Here is a 22,249-nt window from a genome sequence, read left to right as displayed (position 1 = left end):
CCAGTTAGAGTTGCAACTTTGTACAGCTACGCTCCAAGGCCGGGCCCTGTCAACTCTATCCTTTCTACCAACACAAAATGATTGTAATTTTAGTACTAGAAGTATTACAATTACAGCAAAGCCAGTGTGAAATGAGGTGCAACACGTTATTGGTTAATATTACTCACTATAATTAGTTATTCTTAACATTTTAATTTTTATATTTTTAAAATTATATTAAGATTTTTATACTTATCAAAATGAAATATTTAACTTCATTCTTTTAACAAAATTTTTTATTTATTTTTTTAATCTTATAATATTATTATTTTTAATTTTTTATAAAAATCTCAATGTTTCACTTTCATAAATATAATGATCCTAATGTTATTTTTAAAAATATATAGACTGAATATTACATGAGACTAATAACTGTTTAAAAAGATAACTTAGAAATATTCAAAACATTTAATATAAAAATATAAATAATAAAAAAATATAAATTATAATCTCCAAACTCAATTAGGAGGTAAAAAGCGCACTTGGTTTTTTGAAAGGTAAAATACACTTTTTTATAAGTTAAAATGTCTTTTTTCTTTCTTTTAGTCTTCGACTATATGTCACGTGCGGTGGACATGCTTCAAAACCCTATCGTGTCACAGCGCCTGTTCTCATAAGCACGCCCGCCGCCGCTCGAGACTGTCTCCGCCGTCTCCCAAGCGGAAACCCTAACCCTGGAGGGAAGAAATGGTACGCATGCTGAATCTTATCTCCTTCTATCATCTCCTCCAAAGAATTCAATCCGTCTGCCGATCTAAATAATTAAAACTTCTCATAGCGTTATGAAATTTGTTGCAAGCATCCTCTTACAGAAATCTGATGTTCTTAATCTTCAACCTTTGCCTTCCAGGCTCCAAAAAGAGGTGTTAAGGCGCCCGTTCCTGGAAAGAAGAAACCGGTAATCGATGCTATTCGTAGTAAAGATTGGATTATGTTTTTTTGGGATTTACATCCTAATTTTTTTCCTGTTACTTATTATTGGTGTTTGGATCTCAGGAGAAGGTCGTCAACCCCTTGTTTGAGAAGCGCCCGAAGCAGTTCGGAATCGGAGGGGCACTGCCGCCGAAGAGGGATCTGCATCGGTTCGTGAAATGGCCCAAGGTGGTCCGGATTCAGAGGCAGAGGAGGATATTGAAGCAGCGGTTGAAGGTTCCTCCGGCTCTTAACCAGTTCACTCGGACTTTGGACAAGAACCTCGGTGATTAAAAATTTCTATTCCTTTTTCTGTTATGCTGTTTCAGATTCTAATAGCAGATTCAAGCCAGCAAAATTAATTTCCACATTGCGGTAGAGAAGATAAGGAAATATGTTTATACTTTGTTGGTTGTATACGGGTTTCTGCATGCATTATATTATTGTGCATTGATTATAAGATGATTATAACTAATCAGGTAATTTAGTTATAAGATGATGGAACTTCCTCTACTTTTTCTGTTTGGTTGCCTGTATAATGACATACTTTGTCGATGATGGGTTAGTATACTTATGTTATTTCATCATCCTCAGTTTTCTCTTTCTCTATGTTCTTGGTGGTAAATACCCTGATCTAGATTTGTTTGTAGTCCAGATTGTCACTGGAGTGTGTTAATTGTTTGCAAAATGTTGTCCCAATTTGTAATTGTCCTTGTAAGGGTTGCTTGATGCCAACACACGTGTGCCATCCTGCATCATTTCTTTGACTATTTAATATGATCTATCTTCAGTATCTTCCATGCTGCCTCAGTTCCTTGACAAGTTAGTGTAATGACTTGATTTAGTAGTTAGTACTTGGATTTTATGATTTACTTGAACATATTCTCACATTTGTAAGGTTGAGAAGCTAGTATGTGAAAATGACAATTCTTATCTTTGGTCAGTGATCTACAGAACTGTAGAGGAAGTGCCATTTTTAGTGTCATTAAATGGCAAAGCCTATCTTAATTCAATGAATTGAGTAACCATGAAACTTTGGAGAATCGTGGCATGTTGCTGCACATAACAACTCAGGATCTGTTATTTGTGAACTTCCAAATTTAGTCAGCTTCACAGAAACAGTGGAAGGAAATTGGTAATAGATCTCAGCTTTATTGATGCAGCAGGGTAAGTTTATAGTTCCTTTGTTAATGTCAGTTGTCAGGACAGTTTCACTATGGTCATACAAGAGGGTAAGTTTGTAGTTCCTTTGTTAATGTTTTATTAAGCTAGGAAATGTGAATATCAAAGTTCTATGACCATTTGATACTTGAAAGTAGTGATTTAAAAAGCGCTAGACACCAAGGTTCTAAAACGTCCGAGGCGCTAGGTGCTCGCCTGAGCGAAACGAGACATTCTGAATTATAAAAATATATAATATAATTAATAAATATGATTATTTAAATAAAAATATGATATTAAATTAAAAATCTATTATTAACAATAATAGAGGGGAATAAATGGGTCACTAATAGTGGAAGAGGATTAGTTTAAGATAGCAACAACGGTGAGAAATTGATAGCAGTAGTGGAAGAGGATTAGTTTAAGATAGCCGTGACAGCAACGACAATGATGGAAGTTGCGGACAGCAACGGAAGCTCTAGAGGATGTCTGTCGGTGGCGGAGGAACTTGCGGTCCTCTCCCTCAATAGTGGAAGGAACTGCATACGGAGCGATGGTGAAAGGAAGCTACGAGCTCTTGCTAGGCCAGCGGACCTGTCTGTCAATGATAGAGGGAGGCTCAGTTCGTTGTGTTTGCGGCAGAGGCAGGAGTAGAAAGCATCGGCAGCGGAGGCAAAAACAACGCTAGGGTTGGCTCGGGGTCGTGCGAGGGTGAAATGTAGCTTTTGAGGGTAAAAAACTGCATTAGTTGGTTTAATCGAACCCACTAACTATTGTTGAACCAAACTAGACTTAAAAGTCTGGTTCGGTTGCCTTATTTGAACCAGGTGCTTGCTCGAAGTGCTCGGTGCCTTAGTTCGGGCGAGTGCCCAGGTGGCACCTTATTGAAGCGTGCCACCTGGTCCACACACGAGGCGCTCGTGCCTTGCCTCGTCTAGTACGAGTGCCTATTTAAATCACTGTTTGAAAGTTCCATTCGTTTGCTTTTTTTGTGTATAGTCCTTGAGGGGGCTTGGATTTTACATGAAAAATAGAGAAATTGAGATGACTAAGAAAATATGCTATGATACCTATTTCTATTCTACAAGTCCTGGGTGTCCTAATTGGAGTAAATGATGTCCATTCAGTACCCACATCATGTTCATTGATCTAAAATGGTAGATTTGATAGAATCAGTAATTATGCTAGACTCAATTGGAATTCAGTATTAGAATGGAGATCGATCATGTCCAACTGGCTTGGCCAACATCAGCTACTCATGATTGGTCAGCTTGATTTAAGCAACTTTGATGCACGTCAATCAGATGCCAGTTGAATCATGATCAGCTTTTTCTCTGCTTGTGTGGTCCCAACCACTTTCTGGTATTTCTTAGCAATTCCAATTCGTCCTTACCAATTTATAAACAAACTTCGCCCATTTTTTGGGGAATTTAGGCTACTTGATGATTTTTTAGCAACAAAATTGTTCCTCCAGGCTGATTTGCTTGGTAAGATTGATCACATGCTAAATTTTATGTTCGGTCTCAATAATGATCTTATAGGAAATGACCAAATTGTTTATAGGGGGAATCGTGCTCCTACCATATTTTACAAATGCACCATTCAATTTTAATTTCAACAATTTTGCTTTTGCAATCCAGTGTTTTAAAAACCATGCTATATGGACCAACATGTGAAGTCCCCAGTGGGTTCAGTAATGAACAAAAGTTGTGAATCAGCTGGTACTCTCTGATATACAGAATATATTAAAATAAGACTTAAAATGATGTTTTGGGTTTTTTTTGTCGGTTCAGCCAATTTTGGCTTAAACCATATTCAAACATTTTGCATAAATGGGGCCAAGGTTCTGCTAATTTTTCCTTAATTGCTGAGTGTGCCAGGAAACCAGAAAGAATATGAACCAGAGATGAGGTTCTGGTGCGGTTAGCTAGAAGCAGCTACAGTCTGTCGACAAAAGAAAAGATGAAGAGGGAACAAAAACACTAGTATAGCTTGTTGATTGTTTTTCATTCCGTTTATCGTTCTTGATGAGCTGATGTATACCAGTTGATATACTGAATCATACTGGTCGACATGGGATTAGTATAGGTACCAAATATTGAGATTTAAGAACTTGCTGGTTCAATTTAAATATGTAAAGACCAAAGAATTTGATTTTTTCCTGAATAATTTGGAACAGATGCCATGGGTTCATTTTTTTAATTTGAGAACTGCTGCATTAACTAATGGATTCTGATGTAAGCTATATCCCACAGGGATTTAGGATTAGGGTCAATGTTTTTGCTTGTCACACTCTGGAGTAGACAAGATGTGTGACATTGCTTTAATTGATATGATTGAGATGAGCTGAATTCTGTGAAAGTGGATCTTACGTAAATAGGACTGATAAGTTTTGTAAAACCAGTCTAATGTAATGTTGGCTACAATTTTTTTGTATGGTTCCATATCACAGTTGTAACACTTATATTTATGGTCACTTTTTTTGGAGATCTTATTTTGAATGGTTTTAGAATGTTTGGATATTGAATTTACCTAATACTGGTATTTAAATGCCAAAGCATATTGCCGACCATCAATAGGACATCCATAGAATTCTATGTTCATTCTTTTATCTGTTGCAGACATTATTCTTGTCAGTCACTTTAGTTGGTTAAATCTTATCCTGGTGTTTTTTGTATGGAATTTCTGTGGGTCTAGTCGATGCATATTGTACTTCTATAGTTCAATTTGGTTGAAACTTTCCCTGAATGTTCTGTTTTGTGATGCTCTCATATCCAATAGATTTGTATTCTATGTTGCCGTACTTCCATGTATTAAGTCTGACAATGCCTTCTTAAATAACAGCTCTTTTATGTTGGATGCCATTGTTAGTTTCTTAAACAAAATTCTCATAGTTGATGCTTGAAGGTACTATTTATTTTTTGTGGTTAAATTCTTCGTTTGTTAAATTAAAGAAGACTTCTTAGATGCCTTTTTGGCAGAATAATGACTTAACATCCATGTGTTATTTTTCATGTATGTCAGAATATTTTTTTGTGATGGAGGTCTTATGTCTATTGGAGAACTGTGTTGACATTTTGTGTACATATGATATAATAAGAAGATGAAATCTACGGTGTTATTGTTTAATACAAAAATTCTCTTCAAAAGATTAATTCGATCACTGGCCTTTATGTATTTGTCGTCCTACTTATTTGTCTATATAATGTTTTTGCAGCTACAAATCTTTTCAAGATGCTTCTCAAGTACAGGCCTGAAGACCGAGCTGCAAAGAAAGAACGGCTTCTGAAGAGGGCACAAGCTGAGGCTGAAGGGAAGACTGTTGAAGTTAAGAAGCCCATAGTTGTTAAGTATGGGCTCAATCATGTCACTTACCTTATTGAACAGGTTTGTATTCTTCCCCATTAGTGTGTATGCCTGCAGATTGCATGCTCTGTTTTACTTGCTTAGTACAATAGACTGAAGATGCAACATGTGTTCACTGAGAACTTCTTGATGCAATCTCCTGTAGAACAAGGCACAATTGGTGGTTATCGCTCATGATGTGGACCCAATCGAGCTTGTGGTTTGGCTGCCTGCATTGTGCAGGAAGATGGAGATCCCTTACTGTATTGTCAAAGGAAAAGCCCGATTGGGAGCGGTTGGTGCACCTCTCTTTTGTCATTGACATTCTGCTAAAGCTTGAAATTGAAGCAGCATATTTTCATTGCTGACATATTCATTTGTTGTTGTCGAATTTCTGATAGATCGTACATAAGAAAACAGCATCGGTGCTTTGTCTGACCACTGTGAAGAATGAGGATAAACTGGAATTTAGCAAAATCTTGGAAGCCATCAAGGTGAACATTAGAACTAAACGGTAGTGCAACTTTTAGCTGTATGCTTAGGGAAGTTTTCCTATAATGATTTTGATTCTCCTTTCAGGCCAACTTCAATGATAAGTTTGATGAGGTCCGGAGAAAGTGGGGTGGTGGAATTATGGGCACCAAATCTCAGGCAAAATCCAAGGCTAGAGAAAAGCTGCTAGCTAAGGAAGCTGCCCAGAGGCTGAGCTAGGTCATCTCGTCTTGTCATTGATGCTACAAGATTTCATTTTGTAGGTCTTTTGCTTGAATTCTGTAGCTGGATTGGCATCACTGTTGGTTGGATACTGTTGTTTCTTGTTTGGAGCTTTATTCAACTTTGTTAACTTAGAATGTGACTTAATTTAAATTCTCCCTTAGTAAGAAAAACTATATTATTTTGTTATTTGGTATTTTGTTACAATCTAAGGTTGAGTTATAGTGTACATGATGATTGGTAAGAGGTCGTTCAACAGTTAGTGGCAATATCTATTCAAGACTTTGACACTTAGTGCAGGTGAGAAGACATTTTTTTTTCGTAGTCTTGGCTCACAAGATTGATCATTAAATCATCATGGAGTTCATCCTTTGATTTTGCATAACATCTGTTACACAAAATGTGAAGGAATATATCAGGAAACATTCAATGGCAAATGTCTTCTTCTTGTCATTATTAACCGATGAATGCTAGCATGTGAGAACTTATGAGTTTAATTCTAATATGACCGAATATTGTCGTGTAGGTTTGAATCATGTAAATTTGCGTTACTGATAATGATAGCGTGACTGATGATGTTCTGCTGTATGTTAGATTGATTTGACATGGAAATTAGCAAAAGCCATATCTCGTTATTGTATGATTCCAAAAATTGATGATGTTTATATGATCGGGTCGAATTACTTATTGTATTAGTCAACTATTTCTGTGCTTTGTATATCACTTATCGACTACTGGTGGTAATAATTTTTTATGTTATTATTGGTTTAGAATTATTGTCTTAAATATATTTTAAATTATATTTTAATTTTTTTTAAAAAAATTAAATGATGCGACTATATAGGAAACAGTTGACCCACATCGACAATAATGTATAGCGAGTATATACATAGCTGATGAATCATTTACTAATTTTAAGTTATGTTTTTTTGGTATTTGATTCATAATAGGTCTTAAAGTATATGTTGATTTATTATCGAGGGGAATTTTAAAAAATAATGAATTTTGATTAAATGTAGTCAACGTGGCAACCACCCTAGATTTGTTGAACCCTCTTGTTCCAGTGAGGTCCCAAATTAAAAATATTTTTTTAAAGAAATAAATGATAAAAAAAAAAACATAATTGGAACTCAAAAACTTACTATCCGACGTTCATTGAAACGAGTTTTGGAACTTTTAAGCTTTCATAAATGAATTTAGTACGTCAGATCAATATTTTTATATTATAAAAATTATCGAAACTTTTCATTTCTTATCTTTTCCAAGCGAGTCTATTACATCAATATTTTAGGTATTAATTAAAAAATATTATTTTTTTTAAAAAATAACTATATTCTAAATTGTATACATCCTCTCTTTATTTTCCGGAATGATCAAATTAGGATACATACTCTATAAAGATAATTTAAAAACTGGATGTCATTTGTAAAATCTAAAACTGGATGTCAAATTAGGTGAGAATCGTTTTGTTTTTTATGCTCATCCTTTATTTTTTTATTTTAATTTTTCTTAGTTTATGCTCATCCTAACATGATGATGTCCCACTACAATTCTGAACTCCTTCCCTGTTAACCGTGGGAAATAAACCATTTATACTGGCCTAATCTAAATCAGTTAAAATGATCTTATCAATAAAATTAATCCTACTTTAACGAGCGTCTGCCTCACCAGGAAATCTTCGATCACCAGCGTCCAGATCCATCCCAGATTTCTAATCTCGACATACGAACCGTTGGATCTAGGTTGTTATTTATGGCGGCCGATCAATTTACGCACGTATCCGACCATCGCCGCTCGGCTCCTTCGGGTTCTGCTTCGCCTTCGGCTTCACAGAAGAGGCGGTGGAGCGCGATCGTGACGGAAGATGGTGCAACGCTTGACCTACAGGAAGCGGCATGGCTACGCCACCAAGTCGAATCAGACTAGGGTGGTCAAAACCCCAGGTAAAGATCCTATTTTGCCCTTTCTTTCCTCCGTTCTGGGGTTTGGCAGATCCTTTTTGTCTCCTGCTTGTATAATATTGGATTTTTTGCTTACTGTGCTTGATTCGGAAACGTAGGTGGGAAGCTTGTATACCAGTACACGAACAAGAGAGCAAGCGGGCCGATTTGCCCTGTGACCGGCAAGAGAATCCAAGGGGTATGCCATTCATTGCTTCTGACACGCTATTGGAATCTTTGATGACTACTCATCATGGAAGAGTAGGCTTCTAAGCATTTATCTCATTCTCGTTGTAGATTTGCTTAATTGTTGGGTCAAATGTATCCCATGAATTACTAGTGAATGTCCTATACAAGTGTTTCTTCATATATTTGGTGATTGATTTTGTTTCTATGTCAGGAAATATGAACATAAAAGAAGCCTATTTTGTTGATGGCTTTGACCTGCCGTTGTAATTCTATGTCGTAGTGATACTGTCTTTTACATCGTCTTTGGTTTATGTCATCTTTTGCTTGTTTCCGTAATGCTATGTTTGATAACCCCACAGATTGCGAATAGGATTAGACTTCTCTGAAGTATATTTGCTTTCTTAAAAAAATAGATTTTTTTTGTCGGATGCATAATTAACACTATTTTCTTTTTGTTTGAAAATGTTTAATCTTCATATCAGTGATTTAAATAGGCGCTCGCCTAAGCAGTCGGGCGAGGTGAGGCGAGGCCTGAGCATCTTGTGTGTGCATGAGGCATCGTGCTTCAATGAGCCGCTCACTCGAACGCAGGCAATGGACGCTTCGGGCAAGCGCCCGATTCAATTAAGCGAACCGAACCAGTTTAAGGCTGGTTTGGTTCTTAGTTTCTTACCTCAAAAGCCACGCTTCATGCCCGCGTGACCCTAGCGCTGCTTTTGCCTTCGTCACTGACACTTTCTGCTGCTGCCTTCACCGCAGACGCAGCAGACCGAGCCTTCCTCTGTTGTCGACGGACGAGTCTGACGACCCCCATAGCTTCCTTCCACTCTCGAGGGAGAGGATCGCAGGTTTCTCCACCACCGACGGATGCCCTTTGGAGCTTTCGTCACTGTCGTTGCTATTGTCCGTAGCTTTCGCCGCTATCACTGCTGTTGTCTGCAGCTTCCGTCATTGCCACCACTGCTATCCGTAGCTTCCGCCGTTGCCGTTGTTGTTGTTTGCAGTTTTTGCCGTTGTCACCGTTATTGTCCGCATTTTCCCTCACTGTCGCTGCTACTGTCCACAGCTTTCGCCGCTGCCGTTGCTGTCGTTCGCAGCTAATCCTCCGTCGCCTTTGCTATCTCCCTCTATTATTGTTAACATTTTTTTCTCCCCTCTTTAACTTTAAGTAATATATTGTTAGCAGTATATTTTTAATTTATATAATTATATATTAAATTATATTATATATTTTTTTATACTTAGTATTTCAAAGAATATTTTTCCCCCCTCTAACTTAAGTAATATATTGTTAACAATATATTTTTAATTTAATATCATATTTTTATTTAAATAATTATATTTTTAATTATATTGTATATTTTTTATTTCATAGCATCTCGTTTCACTCGGGTGAGCATCTAGCGCGTCGGTCATTTGGGAACCTTAGTACCTTTCGACGCCTAACGCTTTTTAAATCACTGTATTCTATTTTCAAATATAATGTTTTCGATTTAATGTAATGTCCTAGTGGACTAACATGTTGTTTCAAGCCATTTTTGTTAATATTGGTTCATTAAGCAAAATGTTGTTACAAAAATTGTGTAATTCTGTTTCTATTTTAAGATTCTTTTAATATATATTATCTGCTTGAAGATGATATTATTAAGTAATCAATTGTGATAATATGTGATTGAGGATTTTCCAGGTATGGACTATGGAGGACTTGGACATTGTGTGAATTGTCAAATTCCCTGAGTAGGAAAAGTGATAGTACATATTTTAGAATAAAAAACTATTCTCTGGAGATGATCTGTTTAATATTAGGCAGTTCAGATGTACCTGTAAATGATGGACCAACTATCCAAACTTGGGGTATGATTCTGGTCCAGGATTAATTTGCATCATAATTAATAATATGTAATGGGATCAGGAGGCTCCACCAACAGTTATTTTCTCTCATGTCATGATGAGTCAGGAGTGGAGGGTATAAATATATTTGTAAGAAACTTTCTCGCTTTCAGGCTCTACCTTGTGGTGATAGAAGTATTAACTCGGAGCATTTTATATTTCTACTGGGATCATACTCTTGGTGTAGGATTTTATTGGCTTGGGTCTCTCAACAATATGTTAGAAAGCAGCCTTTTTAGGATGCTAATGTTTTGATGCTGTGTAGATACACATGTTTTGGAGCTTATACTTTTATATTAAGCTTTACTGTGATGCTGTTATTTTAATTTTCGGATTTATAAATATAATTTTTGGACATCTTATGATAAAGCATGTTACTATCTCAACCTTGAACTTGGAAGATTCTGTATTACAGGTTCCCTATGGTAGTTTGCTTCTGATTCATGAGTTTTACCCTCTAAAAAGAAATAATTCTGATGGATGCCAGAATATAGCTTTTCTTATTCATCTTTTTACACTTTTTTTGTTCTACATTTTAACAACTTGCTGCAATCCTATTTGAAGGCAGTTTATGGCATTTTTCATAATATAATATTGCTTCCAGATTTATAGTGTTCATTTGCTATTATGTTGTGGGTATGTGTTGTTAGTTCAATACGAAATGCTTTATACAGTACATATTAGGATCATTTTCATTAGTTTCTTGAACTGTTACTTCTCTAGTGTTGATCAAAATTCTGTCTTGATGAGGTTCAAGTTTCATAAGTTTCTTTCAAATGGATGATGCTGTTTGTTTCATACTTCCAGATACCTCACTTAAGACCTGCTGAGTACAAGAGGTCTAGATTGGCCAGAAGCCAGAGGACTGTGAATCGTGCTTATGGTGGCGTGCTAGCCGGAAGTGCTGTGAAGGAAAGGTTGGGGAAAGCCGCTTAAACTAGGCGTTATTTGCGTCTTACTTGCTTCTTGTTCTTGGCTCTATGTTTCTAATCTCCTTATTGGACTTGCAGGATTATTCGAGCCTTTTTAGTTGAAGAGCAGAAGATTGTGAAGAAGGTTTTGAAGATCCAGAAGGCCAAGGAGAAGCAAGCCTCGAAGAGTTGAGGCATGATACCGGTGAGTAAGGGTGATGTTCCATATTAATTACTATTGGTCTGTTCATTAGAATTGTTGGAACTGTCTGTTCCTTTTGTCTGCTTAGATATGGATGTACTCTGTTTTTGAATCATATTTCGTGATGGTGGATCATTTTTTTAATATCTTATTTTGGATAAATTTGATTAGTTTGAGAGATATTGTGTACATTGACAATATGTTTCCAGTTTAGTATAGCGTTTTAGATTATTCAAGGTAAATAAAAAAATGAAGCAGATAAGAAAAAGAAAATAAATTAAAAATTGATTTTAATTGAAGTTTCCTAATCTTGATTGAGGATTTTAACTCTAAATGAAAATTTTATTATTCAATAAGAATTGAAAAAAATTATCAATCAAGAACATGGATGAAAGAGCAAATGTTTTATTTGATTTGATATATGTATAATTTTATATTATGTATTTATTTTTATTGCACCAATTAATGAATTAAGTACTTTTTATATTATATGTGAATCGTGTGAGAATTATTGGATTAACAAATTTTAATGTTGAAACATAGATTTATTGAATTGGTGCTGTTTGTTTGGATCAATCATTGTTCAAATTTTAGGCGTGGAGGTACAAGGTTTTCATCTGAGAGAATTTTTATTTGAGACAAAGCTAGTGTAATTTCTTATTATTTGATTATAGATTCGTGCTATTTGTTTTCTGTTATTTGATTACAATTCATTTTTTTACCTCTGGTCTCTCTTTTATTTTCTTGATTCTCACAAAAAAATCCTCTACTTCTCACAACATCGTCTACTTATCTTTAATTATACATATATATATATATATACATGATTTTTTTTTGTCATTTTTATAACCTTTATTTTTTTATCAACATGAAGAATTTTTATCTTGTTTATATCAAAAATATTAAACTCCTTATTTTTATTATACATAATGATCACTACATTATCTTGTTTATTATTTAAATTGGAACTATGTCTTGCGTTATTTAACTTGGAGAGTATCTTCTGTTATACAAATCTGCCACCTTCACCATTTTTATGTGTGTTAAAGTGCAGACTGGTAATGCCGAATAACTTCCGGTATGATTATATAGTAAAGTATATATCAATTTAGCTAGGTAATAATTTCATTATTTATCCTTTGTAAGCAAAAAAAAATTATCATCTTAAATGCTCTCTTCTAAGAATAACTTCCATCTTTACGTAAACGGTGTAAAGTTGAAGGAGTGTAAAGTTCGCGTATATCGGTGAAGGAGTCTTGTATATCGGTGGAGTGGATCCGCAGGAGCTAATTAGCTATCTTTATTGTCTTTACATGTTAAAAAGTTATATTGACATATGTTATGAAACATTTAGGTCTATTTATCATAATAATATTAATTTTATCAACAGAAATATAAAAATAAAGAGTAAAAAGATAATTTTAATATTTTAATTAATGATGGCGGATGGTGTTAGTGGTGGTGAATAACAACATCGCTAGTGTCGACATCGACCTAGTTACCCTATGCTCTATTGTCTCGGAATCAAAGTCCATTGCTTAAACTATGGTGGAGCTCTGTCACCTGTCGAAGCATGACTCGAAGATGCACATCTCCCTCGTCGACGCTAGCGTCGTGCCTCTTCTTGTCACCCGTCTCCTCAACTATTACCACCACTACTCAATATGTGGCCAAGGCTTAGGGGAACGTTGTCGTTGCTCTCCACAACCTCTTCATCTTCACCCGCAAGGCACTTATGTGCACTCTAGACATCCTCAACACCTTCGTTGACGTAACCCTTTACACCCTCCCCTTTATTTGTCCTTCACCACAGCACAAAGAAGGGTGACACGACACTCAGCTTGATGAGGGCAGTGCGATTGAGCCGATAAATGGCTAGGCTGAAGAGGGCCTTGAGAGTGTTCTTGATGGACCTAGTCGACGTGTTGGGGGCCCAAGTAGGTCCATGAGGGTGGCGACGAGGGGCTTCTTTAAATTAATGATAGAGCGATACGCTTCAACAAAGAGGAGGTTGTAAAGGGTTATGGTACTATGTGGGAGAGAGGAGGTTGAGAGCAACAACGAGGGCATCGAGGATGCTTGGGGTGCATATGAGCATCTTGCAGATGGAGTTGGAGAGGTTGAGGAGGGTAGTGGCTATGTTCTCCCAAGCCTTTATCGCGGATGAGTGGTGGTGGTTGAGGAGGCAGGTGGCAAGAAGGGGCACAATGCCAGCTTTAGCGAGGGGGGTGTGCATCTCCGAGTCCTGCTTCAACATATGGATGATCTCTATGACGACTTCAATAATGGACTTCGATTCCACAATGACAGAGTGTCGATATATATGCAATGTGACAAAAGAGTTGCTCAACAACTGTGTCGGCATCGACGCCAACGGTGCCACCATCGACATTGTTTGTCATCACCAATTGGAACATTAAGATTATTTTTTATCTTTTGTTTTCATGTTTTCGTTAGAAAAACTAATATCGTCATGATAAATAAAAGTAAATATATTATTTTCTTAATTATAAAAATATTAATATAATTTTTAAAATATAGGGATCGAAATAATAATGATAGTAGAGATGTTAATATAATTTTTTAAAATATAAATATCGAGATACTAAAGATAAGAAACGACGACTTGCTAAGTTACAAACACATCCCATATTTATCGGAGATCAACCGACAATTGAAAGAGTTAACCTTATCAAAAACTAAAACTAACTACATTTTGCCGCTACCGTCTTCAACATTTGCTGCTGCCACCCTCCGATTTGCTGCGGTCGACTTCAACAATTGCTGCTGCTGCTGCTGCTGCTACAGTCTTCAACATTTGTTGTTGCAATTTACCAAAGCAAAATCTATCCGAACACTAACTAACATCCAACTTCACGTTTCATAAAATTTAAATTACATTTTAACAAAATATAAGTTTAACTAAATTTCTAACACATAATAAAGTGAAACCCATTGCATTAGGGGGGAAAAACCAGAGTCAACCCATACATAACCATTAATTTTCTTAGTTCGTCTGACAATTTATATGCTCGTCTACTAACACTTGGAGCCATTGCTGTCATGAAGCTAGTTAGTCGGCCAGCTGATGAAAACGTTCGAATGGCTTCTTGGAGTCAACGAAGAAGGTACGTTCTCTCTCTCTCTCTCTCTCTCTCTCTCCAGTACTGTGTTTCCGTCGTAGTCACAGATTGAGAGGTAGGTTAACGAGATGTGACTGTTATCTTGTCCAATTGCCCACTTGTTTTAACAGTCGAACAGTTCATTCATTCAATTGCTTAGTTCATTGTCTATTAAAAAAAATATTTCATAAGACGTATTATCAGTTCGGTACATTAATCTATGTTTTTTTTTTAGAATAAGTGATAAAAATAAAATTCGAGTGTAAAATCTTGTGATAATTAATCAAAGTTTTTATTAACTAAGTTAATCAATATCTTAAAAAATATATCAAATAAGGTTTCAAACCTTCAATCTTTGGTAACTAAACTTAATATATCACCACAAGACCAATATTTAAGGTATGAAAGCATATCGAATGAACTTTTAAATTTTTAACATTTGATAAGTGGATCTTGCATGAATTTAAAATTTTTGATAAGTTAGATTTTGGTTACACATAGAGCTAATTCGAATCCAACTTATATTCACTTTCATGTAGTGGTGTTAGAAAGATAATAAATTTGATAAGTCTTTGTGTCCACACTAAAACCCCTTCGATATTTAAATTAATAATTGATTCTGATGGTTTGAGAATTTATTAGAGTCAGCATTTTTTTAAGTAAGAATGTGTCATTAGTTTAGTTAGTTTGATAGTAGCTTTGGAAAATTTTAGAATAATTTAATGAAAATTAACTCAAGTTATAATTGATTATAAATTCAACACAAAAATATCCTATTTCAAAAATTAATCATCCTAAATTGATACAAAAATAGAAAAAGTGATGTTGAACATATTAACATCTAACTCTATTAGTTCCCGAGAAATTTGGATAAGTTTGATAAAAATTCAAATATTTAACCCAAATATATATATATATATATATATATTAAAATTAATCATATTAAATTTATATAAAAATAAAAAAATGATACTAAATATATTATCATCTCACTCTAGTAGTTATGGACAAATTTGGATAAATTTAATAAAAAATTGATGAGTTATACTTGATTTAATCTAAAAATAGTATATTTAAAAATTATTCACCCTAAAATCATAAAAAAAAATAAAAAATGATACTAAATAACTTTGAAACATGTGCTAACAGTTTTAGAGAAGTTAGATTGATTTGACGAAGATACCTTAATCATACTTGAGTTATAATGGCGTTATATTCGTTCATAAATTTAACAAAGTTTAACTCTTGTGATCAAACTCAACCTGATCGTACCTGAACCATGATGCCTAGACCAAATCAGCCCATGAATCTGTCGTTTGAAACAGTCTAATTTAAAGGTATTATCGAGATTTTTAGAAATAGAAACACTGCTCGATAAAAATTAATTATAAGGCACCACCTAGTATTAAGAGTTCTTTTTTTTTGGGTAAATCACCCTACTCGTAATATTATTCTTTTTTATATAACAAAATTCTCTATTTGTCTCTTTTCCTTTTACAAATAACTATTGATTGGATGCCACATGTAAAATGAAAATTAAAAGAAAAAAAAGGAGTTTACATATATATACATGCTAAATAAATTACAAGAAAAGCGACATGGCAAATCCATATCCCAAGATTATAGATCTTAAAAAATAATATAATAAAAGATACAATCTATCGACACCAACAATTCAAACTCCTAAAAGAAAACAAACATTGGCTAAGTTGGGAAGGAAGATAAGCATTGATCATATATGTATTACTTTAACCAACCAAGAAAGTCCATGATAGTACAAATGGTCAAAGACGCGTAGATAATTTCAGAGGATTAGTGAGAGTTCAATATGGATTGACGGGTTATGCCGGACTATTAAAATCAAAATAAAAAAAAAGAGTTTGTCAAATCATGAACGAGTCAAAAATTATATCTTTAAACGTGTTAAATTAGCATGTCAAGTAGTCTAACATACCAAAGAATGTTGTATCAAATCGAATAAATAGAGATTAAAAAATCAACCTAAATTATCTGATGATGCCTTGATGTTTTTACATCTAACATATTAGTCTGGTCAGTATTGTACTTGATTTATTTATCTTTATACTATAAATTTTTTGAAGATGTCGGTTAGTTTAATTAGTAAAAATATTAATTATTAACTGTAAGAATTTCAATTCAAATAAGAAAAAAATATTCATATACAAAAAAAGAGTTGTGATGGACAATTTAGTCCATCAATGTTCTCTGATACCATAAAAAAGTCAGAAATTATTATTTGCAATCACGTTTTCACAATTTATGATTTCTCTCGGTTTCTTCTTCCTCCTCTTCTTTATCCTTCTCGAAGAGCGACAATGTTGGTAGCGAGCAAAGAGGCATCGGATGAGGGCAATGAGCACCGTCCTTAACGAGTAGGGTTGACGACGATAGTGTTGATAAGGGTTTGAAAAAAAAAATGAAAAAATTGATAATATTGATGAAATAAATAATAATTTTTTTTATTTTGTAAGAGATTATCAATAATAAAAAAGGGTGATCATTTCTGCTTATATAATCATGACAAAACCATTTTTAATTGAATGTATAAACGAATCTAAAATTTAATTTTGTGTTATTCGACATCAATAAGATTTTTTTTTTTTTACAAAAGGTAAGGAACAATGTTGATCCCGAAACCTTATGATATACTATCAAAATCTTTTATCAATTAAATTAACTGATATCTTTGATATTAATAAGATATTATTGAGCGGTCTCATCATGAGTTAGTGGGATCTATAGGGTTAATTAAACTCTTATTGGTTGATTAGTTAAAAAAAAACCTTTACAAAGGTAAGAAAAGGACTTTCATTTAGGGATAAAAAAGATTCAACAATTGTCGTTAAATTCAGATTCGATTGTTATAATTTTTTGATTTACTGATTTAGACACCGTACTATCTGAATTGATCAATATAGATCTTTAAGATTTTATTTTTCTACTTATTTATTTTCTTGATTTCTTGAAACTTATTTAAGTTGGATTTTGTTTAGTTTAGAGAGAGAATTTGAAATCTCAGTAGAAAGATCGATGTTGTTGGCCTATGATTATTCTCTGTTGAATATTTTTTATCATAAGTCTTGTCTAAACTTATTTAATTGGCTTATAAAGTAGTAAGTTATTTATAATCTCAAATTTAGTATTAAAATTATATCTTACTTGATTCACATAAAAGGAAAAAGAAATAGTATAAGTATATTTCAGAAAATCTCTTTTTTTCCATCAGATATATATATATATATATATATATATATTAAAAACGAAAAGGAAAACATATATTATTAACTCTGATAGGAACACAGTTAGAGAGAGACATGATAAATTGACTTGATAAGATGTATCATATCATATGAGAAGACCAATTCCCACTCGTTTTCCCGAGAAATTTATTCTGTGTCCAATCCAAATGACGTATCCACCAAATAAAATTATGTATCATAGAAAATTGGAGAATGATGAAATGCCATTTTGGCTTTCATGTCATCCTGGAGGCACTCAAAACATTAAGTTTATGTGAGCAATACACTTTGCATAAGTCAACACGAAATTGTAGAAATAAAATATTCAGATAGAAACATTTGCAGCTGACCAGATCAAATAAATTTATCTTGATGTGACATATATATATATATATATATATTACAAAAAAATAATTATTTAATTAGTACTGTAACAAAGATATAGAGTGTTAGAGCTAATAAGTATTTTTAAATTATTAATACAGATTAAATTACTTAGTAAATGAGGTTATTTGGAGGATAAGGAATTCAAGAATGGAAGAAAACATATTTAGTTGTTTTCTGACGGAAGTTATAGAGAAGAACGTCAAAGTTTTCAGCCTTTCTACGATGACCTGAAGATTAGAAATAAACATAATACGCATGCTTAACATAAATTAACTCACTTCTCGATCGATCCCATGAGTCATTACGAACACCTCATTTGTAAAAAAAAAAGGTTTTAGTTTTTAGAATTGGATTGGCTATTCCAATATATTTTTCTCGGATAAATGATAAGAAAAGCTTCTTTTTTTTTTGTTATATAAGGAACTTTGGATTTGATTTTGGATCATCCATTTCTCTGTTTTTTTTATTGTTCTCATATGATTAAAAAAAATTAATTTTTTTTCTTCTGTATATTAGTTATTTCAATAAAATTTTAAATTAATTTTCTTTTTCAATATCAAGTTCTTCTTATGACCACTAAAACAAGTAACCAATCAACCAAAAACTCATGATGTCATATTCTTGATTTCCAAGCTACCACCACTTTGTTTTAAGTACTTTTGTGTCCTTTGTTAGAGTTCAAAGCTGTTCTCCAAAGAGGGAAGTCTTCTCTTCAATAACAAAAACACTTATAATGCAAAGTCCAAATCATAGTTCAAAGTCTACTCTATCTACTTGTAATGTTCTTGCTGCTCTCTGTCTCTCTTTCTCTCTCTCTACAAATATATATAGTACCTTTGCATACCTCTCCTCCCCATCCCAACTCAATCTCCTCGTCAGCCATGGCGGTCTCCTGCAAGACCTTCCTCACTCTCCTCCTCCTCTCTCTGCTGGCTTCCGCTGCGCACGGCCAGCTGTCGACGAGGTTCTACGACCGCACCTGCCCGAAGCTACGAGGAATCGTGCGCAGTGTCATGGCGCAGGCCGTGTTCCGGGACAGGCGAATGGGCGCCTCCATCCTTCGACTATTCTTCCACGACTGCTTCGTCAACGTACGATACCCTTTCTCCTCCTTGAATCTTACTCCTCCTTCTCTCACCAATCTTTCCTTCAGGGTTGCGATGCGTCCGTCCTTCTCGACGACACGCGGACCTTCACCGGCGAGAAGAACTCCAACGGCAACAAGAACTCCCTGAGAGGCTTCGAGGTCATTGATGCCATCAAGGCACGCGTGGAAGCTGCCTGCAACGCGACTGTGTCGTGCGCCGACATCTTAGCCCTCGCAGCTCGTGATGGAGTGGTTTTGGTCAGTACATATCATTACAACCTTCGCTCTCGGCTTGCACTGACGCATGCATGTGATCGTCTTGCTCGCAGCTCGGAGGACCAACATGGTTGGTGCCGCTGGGCCGCAGGGACGCGAGGACGGCGAGCATATTCGCGGCAAACGCCAACCTTCCGTTGGCCTCGTCGAGCCTCTCCGACCTCATCTCTCTCTTCGCCAGGAAAGGCCTCGACGCCCGAGACCTGACCGCTCTCTCCGGCGCGCACACCGTCGGCCAAGCCCGGTGCGTCAACTTCCGCCCGCGCATCTACGGTGACCGGAACATCGACCCCGGCTTCGCGGCTCTCCGCAAGCGGACCTGCCCGGCCTTCGGCGGCGACGGCAACTTGGCGCCGCTGGACCTGCAGACCCCAGTTTGGTTCGACAATAGGTACTACCAGAACCTGGTGGCTCGCCGGGGACTGCTGCACTCCGACCAGGAGCTCTTCAACGGCGGCTCGCAGGACTCGTTGGTGAGGTTGTACAGCTCGAGCACGTCAGCTTTCTTCAACGACTTCGTGGCGGCCATGGTGAAGATGGGGAACATAAGCCCTCTCACAGGGTGGCCAGGGGAGATAAGATTGAACTGTAGGAAGGTGAACTAAGGGCAGATGATTGATTGCCACGTCTCGATTCCAAAAAATAAATTATATGTATGACTGTGTGAAGTGTAATAATCTTTTATTATTGTGTTGACATGATTCGAATTGTTACCCCCAATGATTGTATCCGTTGTTAATTTACGTGAAATAAAAAAATAATAATTGCTTTATGTGGAAAATATTTATAGAGGATAATTTAAGTTAAATTTTATAATTATTAGTTGAGTTAAATAAAGGGTGATTAACTCCAAAAAAAATTATCTTTTTGATTTTTTTCCCCCTAAGGTGCCCTTGTTTTTATTTTTTTAAATGATATCTCTATTTTTTTAATTTTATAAATATCTCTCATCTTTTCTTCTTCGTACACTACTAGGTCCCACGTATGACCTTGTTATTTGTCTTTCCCCATTCGCTCCTAAGATGTCATCCTTTGCCTTCTTATTGCTCTAGACGATCTCCTATATCTCCCCTAAGTCTAAAACCCTCTTCGTCATCGACTCACCTAGGTCGATCAACTCCTTGATAATGGATGAAGATGGTGGACGAGGAGCATTTTTGGGATCATAGAAAAATATAAATATCATTTGAAAAAAAATAAAATAGGGATACATTTTGAAAAAAAATTAAAAAAAATATAGCTTTTAAAGAAATCATCCTCGATTAAGACCGTCGAAGCATTATTTTTTTTCTAATAATGAGTTTTTGGATTTGTTATTATCCAATGGTATCAGAGCAAATCAGAATTATGTATATGCCTCTATTTTTTTATCTAAAAATATTTATGCAAGTACATTATTTGAATATCCTACATCATATATTTGGGTTTCGTTTACATGTCATCATGAGATGGGATGTTAAGTATATATTAGGTCATTTCCTAAGCTAGCATATATTGCCTATTTTCCTAACTCCTTAATATTTTGGGACTTGTGTTTACCCAATCATGTTATAACTAAAATTATATATATATATATATATATATATATATATATATATATATATATATATATATATATATATATATAAGTTTAAAAAGAAGAGAGAAGAACTATGATTAAGAAGACAAGCAACGACAACATCTAAACAATGAGGATGATAACAAGATACAATTAGTGGATCAGAATTGATTCATGGATTTCTTTTAAAAGACAAGCAAAAGGAAGATAAAGTGATTTAGAATATGCCAAAGAAGAAGAAGTTTGTAAAGATATTTCTTGAGGGAAGACAAATCGGAAGAATTTCTTTCGTTGGAAGCATAAAAGTATTTTCTTGCTCTTACTAAATGAGTTTGCAATCACAAACAGACTAATGATTATTGAAAACTTAGATAAAAAAATCCATAAATTATAAAGATTGACGAGTCGGTAAATCTTCATTAATAACAATTTAAGCAACTATATATATATATATATATATATATATATATATATATATATATATATATATATATATATATATATATATATATATATATATATATATATATATATATATATATATATGCCTATGAAGAATTATTTAGTTGGATGCAATAAATTCCAAGGATTATTATGACACCTGAGACAACTCATTCGTACACATCCTTGGTCCATCTAAACAGTTGTCTACCCTAAAAATGGAGTGCATGTCACCAAATGAGTAAGGCCATCTCTATCACATTTAATTGGATCCAAATGATTGGTTCTTCGACTAGTGAAGTGAAGCTTTCATTCTAACGAGGGACGTCCTACCAGTGCCTTCGACATAGTTAGAACTTGAAGAACATGATCAAAGCTTTCGAAAGTATAATATGATTAATGATGTTGTGCATTTGTCATCAATGAAGATGAAAGCAAGGATGTACAATGGATGATCAAAGTTAATTCATCCCTAAATTCTTGTTCGAGTGGAATAAGTAATTGAATGATGGTCAAATAGCTTCAATTCCAAACAACTCTATTGGAGATGGAGCAGATTGATGATAATATTACCACCACCATCGTCAAATTAGAAGGAGTATATTATTGAATGAAGATTGCAATGAGAGTAGGAAGAAGAGAGAGATTATTAGGTTAATATAATATCAAGTTATGTGGAAAACCTTAAACTTTTCTCTAACAGAAGTAGAACTCTAAAAGTACAAGTCTAAACCTATAAACCTTTTGTTGAATACTAATTAGTCCCTAAATTTGATACTAAGGGTCTTTCAATTACCTCTGCAAACAGCTACCAA

At 34.7% G+C, this 22,249-nt stretch overlaps 3 protein-coding genes across 3 annotated transcripts; all 3 read left to right on the top strand.

Moving 5' to 3' along the window:
* Window positions 1-618: 618 nt before the first annotated feature.
* LOC103971139 (large ribosomal subunit protein eL8y) lies at window positions 619-6,360 on the top strand. Its single transcript, XM_018820124.2, has 7 exons — window positions 619-729; window positions 890-937; window positions 1,036-1,237; window positions 5,330-5,499; window positions 5,624-5,752; window positions 5,859-5,951; window positions 6,037-6,360. Exons 1-7 carry the CDS (start codon window positions 727-729, stop codon window positions 6,166-6,168), a joined length of 777 nt encoding a protein of 258 aa, XP_018675669.2. The 5' UTR covers window positions 619-726; the 3' UTR covers window positions 6,169-6,360.
* Window positions 6,361-7,931: 1,571 nt separating this feature from the next.
* Window positions 7,932-11,481, top strand: LOC103971033 (large ribosomal subunit protein eL34). Its single transcript, XM_009384966.3, has 4 exons — window positions 7,932-8,114; window positions 8,231-8,310; window positions 10,998-11,107; window positions 11,201-11,481. The coding sequence occupies exons 1-4, from the start codon at window positions 8,036-8,038 to the stop codon at window positions 11,292-11,294; spliced, it is 363 nt and encodes a 120-aa protein (XP_009383241.1). The 5' UTR covers window positions 7,932-8,035; the 3' UTR covers window positions 11,295-11,481.
* Window positions 11,482-18,905: 7,424 nt separating this feature from the next.
* On the top strand, window positions 18,906-20,210 carry LOC135614036 (peroxidase P7-like). Its single transcript, XM_065111029.1, has 3 exons — window positions 18,906-19,163; window positions 19,226-19,417; window positions 19,489-20,210. The coding sequence occupies exons 1-3, from the start codon at window positions 18,954-18,956 to the stop codon at window positions 20,038-20,040; spliced, it is 954 nt and encodes a 317-aa protein (XP_064967101.1). The 5' UTR covers window positions 18,906-18,953; the 3' UTR covers window positions 20,041-20,210.
* The last annotated feature ends 2,039 nt before the right edge of the window (window positions 20,211-22,249 follow it).

The sequence above is a fragment of the Musa acuminata genome, chromosome BXJ2-6 (genome assembly GCF_036884655.1).
Source record: "Musa acuminata AAA Group cultivar baxijiao chromosome BXJ2-6, Cavendish_Baxijiao_AAA, whole genome shotgun sequence".
Classification (NCBI taxonomy): Eukaryota; Viridiplantae; Streptophyta; class Magnoliopsida; order Zingiberales; family Musaceae; genus Musa; species Musa acuminata.
Note: the sequence above shows the minus strand (reverse complement) of the source record. Positions and strands in the feature narration are given on the sequence as shown.

Coding starts and splice junctions, on each gene's coding strand:
- LOC103971139 (XM_018820124.2), top strand. Junction 938..1,035: donor TTCCTGGAAAGAAGAAACCG/GTAATCGATGCT, acceptor TTTGGATCTCAG/GAGAAGGTCGTCAACCCCTT. Junction 5,500..5,623: donor TCACTTACCTTATTGAACAG/GTTTGTATTCTT, acceptor AATCTCCTGTAG/AACAAGGCACAATTGGTGGT.
- LOC103971033 (XM_009384966.3), top strand. CDS start 8,036: ATGGTGCAACGCTTGACCTACAGGAAGCGGCATGGCTACGCCACCAAG. Junction 8,311..10,997: donor CCGGCAAGAGAATCCAAGGG/GTATGCCATTCA, acceptor TCATACTTCCAG/ATACCTCACTTAAGACCTGC. Junction 11,108..11,200: donor GGAAGTGCTGTGAAGGAAAG/GTTGGGGAAAGC, acceptor TTGGACTTGCAG/GATTATTCGAGCCTTTTTAG.
- LOC135614036 (XM_065111029.1), top strand. CDS start 18,954: ATGGCGGTCTCCTGCAAGACCTTCCTCACTCTCCTCCTCCTCTCTCTG. Junction 19,164..19,225: donor TCCACGACTGCTTCGTCAAC/GTACGATACCCT, acceptor TCTTTCCTTCAG/GGTTGCGATGCGTCCGTCCT. Junction 19,418..19,488: donor CTCGTGATGGAGTGGTTTTG/GTCAGTACATAT, acceptor TCTTGCTCGCAG/CTCGGAGGACCAACATGGTT.